This window comes from Medicago truncatula, chromosome 4, assembly GCF_003473485.1.
Source record: "Medicago truncatula cultivar Jemalong A17 chromosome 4, MtrunA17r5.0-ANR, whole genome shotgun sequence".
In the NCBI taxonomy this organism is placed as follows: Eukaryota; Viridiplantae; Streptophyta; class Magnoliopsida; order Fabales; family Fabaceae; genus Medicago; species Medicago truncatula.
This window is the reverse complement of record NC_053045.1, coordinates 60947743-60951531: the sequence shown is the minus strand read 5'-3', so window position 1 is coordinate 60951531 and position 3789 is coordinate 60947743. Positions and strand designations below refer to the sequence as shown.

Sequence of the window (3789 nt, the reverse complement as noted above, 5' to 3'; positions counted from 1 at the left end):
ACACATATATTTGCATGAACATGAAGCTTTCCAGATCAAAATAGTTAAGTATAAATAGTTTACTGCTTAAGTATGTTCAATAGTTATAGTGGTTAACTAAAGAAATGTGAAGTCATAACTGTAAACTAGAGAGAGAGTGGAAAAGCAAAGCAAATAAATAAAAAAAGTTGGCTCTTTAAACTAAAACAAAAAAAGAAAAAGTGATGAGTGACAAGAACTATAAAGAAAGCAGTGAGGCATAGTTATTGTTATTTCTAAAGCCTGTTTACTAGAGCTCTTTCATTCTCTCTCACTCATTGAAACTCTTTAAGCTAGTTCCACGTTTCTTTGATAGAAAAACAAAAGAGAGTAACTAAACTAAACTAGCTTCCAAAGACAAAGAGGGAAGTGTATAGGGGGTGTGTATATATCAAGTGATGCGCTCAGGAGGTTGTGCATTGCAGCAGACCCTCACAGCAGAGGCTGCTTCAGTTTTGAAGCATTCTCTTGTGTTGGCTAGAAGGCGAGGTCATCCACAAGTCACTCCTCTACATGTAGCCATCACTTTACTTACCTTAAGACTAAGTTCCTTCAAAAGGGCTTGTCTTAAGTCTCATCAGCCTCACCATCAAACTTCACAACATCCACTTCAATCTAGGGCTCTTGAGCTTTGTTTCAATGTAGCTCTTAATAGGTTACCAACAACACCTTCTCCTTTGATTCACTCTCAGCCTTCACTTTCCAATGCTCTTATTGCTGCATTGAAAAGAGCACAAGCTCATCAAAGACGAGGTTCCATAGAACAGCAGCAGCAACACCAGCAAACTGTTCTTACTGTCAAAGTTGAGCTTGAACAGCTTATTATATCTATACTTGATGATCCTAGTGTTAGTAGGGTTATGAGAGAAGCTGGATTCTCTAGTACTCTTGTTAAGAACAATTTAGAAGACTCTTTCTCACCTTCTAATTCTGTTTTTAAATGTTATAATAGTTCTGGTGGTGGTGTGTTTTCATCTCCATGTTCGCCTTCAACTAGTGAGAATCATAGAGAAAACATTAACCTTAGCAGTTTCAGACAGAACAATTTCATGGCTGCTACTAGTGCTAAGCACAGTTCTTCTGAGTTTAACTCAGTTCTCTTTTCTCCACCAAAAAGAACCGAGTTGATGAGTACATCAGGTGGACTTGGCTTGACCCTTCATTCTTCCAGGTGATATTTTGCTTAATCAATAACAATAATACTAAGTACATGTTTGGATTCACAGTGAGTTAGACAGAACCAAAGTTATTTGTGTATCCAAACATGCACTAACCTTTTAGTAACATAACATGTGTTCTTAATTTTGTTTGATTTAAGATATAAAAGGTTTCATAATGACATATTAAATGCAACCAAAAAAGAAAGGTAAACATAAGTACATAAAACTAAAAGTGTTGTCTAGTTCTGATGGTGTTTTTGAAAGGTGATTAATTTGTTGAGGATTATGTACGGTTACTGAGCTATGGCAGAACACATGCTAAAAGCATTGTTGGTTGGTAGTAAGGCAAATATATGAAGAAGAGTCTTTCTTTTCTGCTTCACTTTAGTTTGTCAGTATAGTAACAGAAAAGCATTTTCTGAGTAGTATGTATGTTTAAAACTCAACAGTGCCTATTTATTTGCTTAATTCTAGATGTTAATTTCTTTTGTACTTAATTTGCAGTGTCCTTGATTCCAAGATGAGCATCTCTCAGAACTTATCTCATATGCTGGAAACAAAACCCTTTAGCAGTAATAAGGTGCATGAGGATAAACTTAATTGTTGTGAAGAATGTGCTTCCAATTATGAAAAAGAAGCTCAATTTCTCAGACCTGCAGGACAGAAGAAAACTTTGCCTTTCTGGCTTCAGTCTCATGGCACAGAAGAACAAAATAAGGTAGCAAATCATTGAATGGAAAACTCTTTTTTTTTTTTTTGTTCTTTCATCTATTTATAATCCAATACATGATGATTGTGCAGTAGCTTTATTTTTCAAAGAGCAACGTTTAACAGTAAATAAGATTATTGCATTATGCATGCATCAGTATTGTGTATCTATCAACTCTTAAGTGCATCTTTTATAAGCTAAACACAACATCAAAACACATCTATGATATTACTATTGGCTTATGAATAATTCAACATTTTCAGGATGCATTAACCGAGTTGAAAAGAAAATGGAATAGACTATGCCACTGTCTACACCAAAACAAACAGCACCAAAACCACTGGAATAGGAGCAACAATAATCACAGTTCAAACCTCAATAATTCATCAAGCATCATATCTCACACCTCCAATCTTACACCTCGATTCCGTCGCCAACAATCATGCAGCACCATTGAGTTCAATTTCAATGATAAAAGGGAAACAACAAAGCCGGTCTTTGATTCCATTGCAAGCATGGAAGGTAAAGAAGTAAAGATTAGTCTTGCACTTGGCAATGATGATTCAAGTGAAAAGGTGGGAAATATAACCGATACAGCGCTACAACAAGCTCATGTTTGTAAACTATTGCAGGAGAATGTGCCATGGCAATCTGAAACTATTCCTTCAATATCAAAAGCCTTGTTTGATACCAAATCAACAAAACTAAATGAGATTTCATTTAGATGGTTATTTTTACAAGGCAATGATTTCATAAGCAAAAGAAGATTAGCACTTGGTATTGCAGAATCAGTTTTTGGTTCAGCTGATTTGGTCCTTCAATTGGATATGCTAAAAAAGGAAACTTTGATAGCCCCATTTTCTGAAATGCTATTAGGAGCATTGAGAAAACATCAACAGCTTGTGGTTTTGATTGAAAATGTTGATTCTGCTGATACCCAATTCATGAAATTTCTCTCGGATGGATATGAAAAAGGAAAGTTTGAAACTTTAAGTAACAAAGAGGGGAATTTAGGTCAAGTAATATTCATCTTAACAAAAGGTGGATCCAAAAGCATTGAAGAGAAGAACCAAAAAACTGTTATCAATTTGTTGTGGCAAATCAGTGAAACTAAGCCTAATTTCTTGAGCCCCAAGAGAAAAGCTGAATTTGATTTGTTTTCCAAAATCAAGAACCCTAGAATTGAAGAGAATGAAAAGGGGTTGTTGATTTCTGAACAAGGAAGCAAAAAGGAAGAATTTTTAAGACAATCAAGCTTTAACAGTAACACCCTTGATCTGAACATGAAAGCTGATGAAGAGGAAGATGGTGAAAATAAAGCAATTGAAAGTAGCTCAATTTCAAGTGATAATCCATTGAACTCAAATGTGTTTCTTGATTCAATTGAGAACAAGTTTGAGTTTAACACAAGTTCAGATAAAGACAGGGAAAAGACAGAGTTTTTTCTGTTTAAGATTAAAGGGTCATTTGAAGATGTTTGTGGTAAGAAAAATGTGGTGAATTTTAGTGTAGATGAAAAAGTGATTGAAGACATGTGTATGGGGTGTTGTTTTTTTACTAACAAAATGTTTGAGAAATGGCTGAAAGACATTTTTCAAAGCAGTTTAGAAACAGTTAACTTGGGTGGGAAGGAAGGTATACATTTTAGACTTTGTTTGGGTGATAATAGAAATTGGGATAGTGGGTTTATGGATTCTTCACTGCCTAAGAGTATCCAAGTTAATTACTTCATAGAATGAGTAATTTGGGTATTGAGGGTTTTCTTGTAAAATTGTCCACATGGTGTAAAATGGGATAGTTTGTGTAATTTCTAAATTTCACAGTAGTATGTATTTGTTTTTTTTTTTCCTTGTTCCTTCTCTTGTAACCATTATGTTATGTCAATCAATTTTTGGAGTTTAA

At 34.6% G+C, this 3789-nt stretch overlaps 1 protein-coding gene across 1 annotated transcript; it reads left to right on the top strand.

The window, feature by feature from the left end:
• The first annotated feature begins 245 nt into the window (after positions 1-245).
• LOC11443778 (protein SMAX1-LIKE 4) lies at positions 246-3789 on the top strand. Its single transcript, XM_003609994.4, has 3 exons — positions 246-1189; positions 1683-1896; positions 2151-3789. The coding sequence occupies exons 1-3, from the start codon at positions 417-419 to the stop codon at positions 3624-3626; spliced, it is 2463 nt and encodes an 820-aa protein (XP_003610042.1). The 5' UTR covers positions 246-416; the 3' UTR covers positions 3627-3789.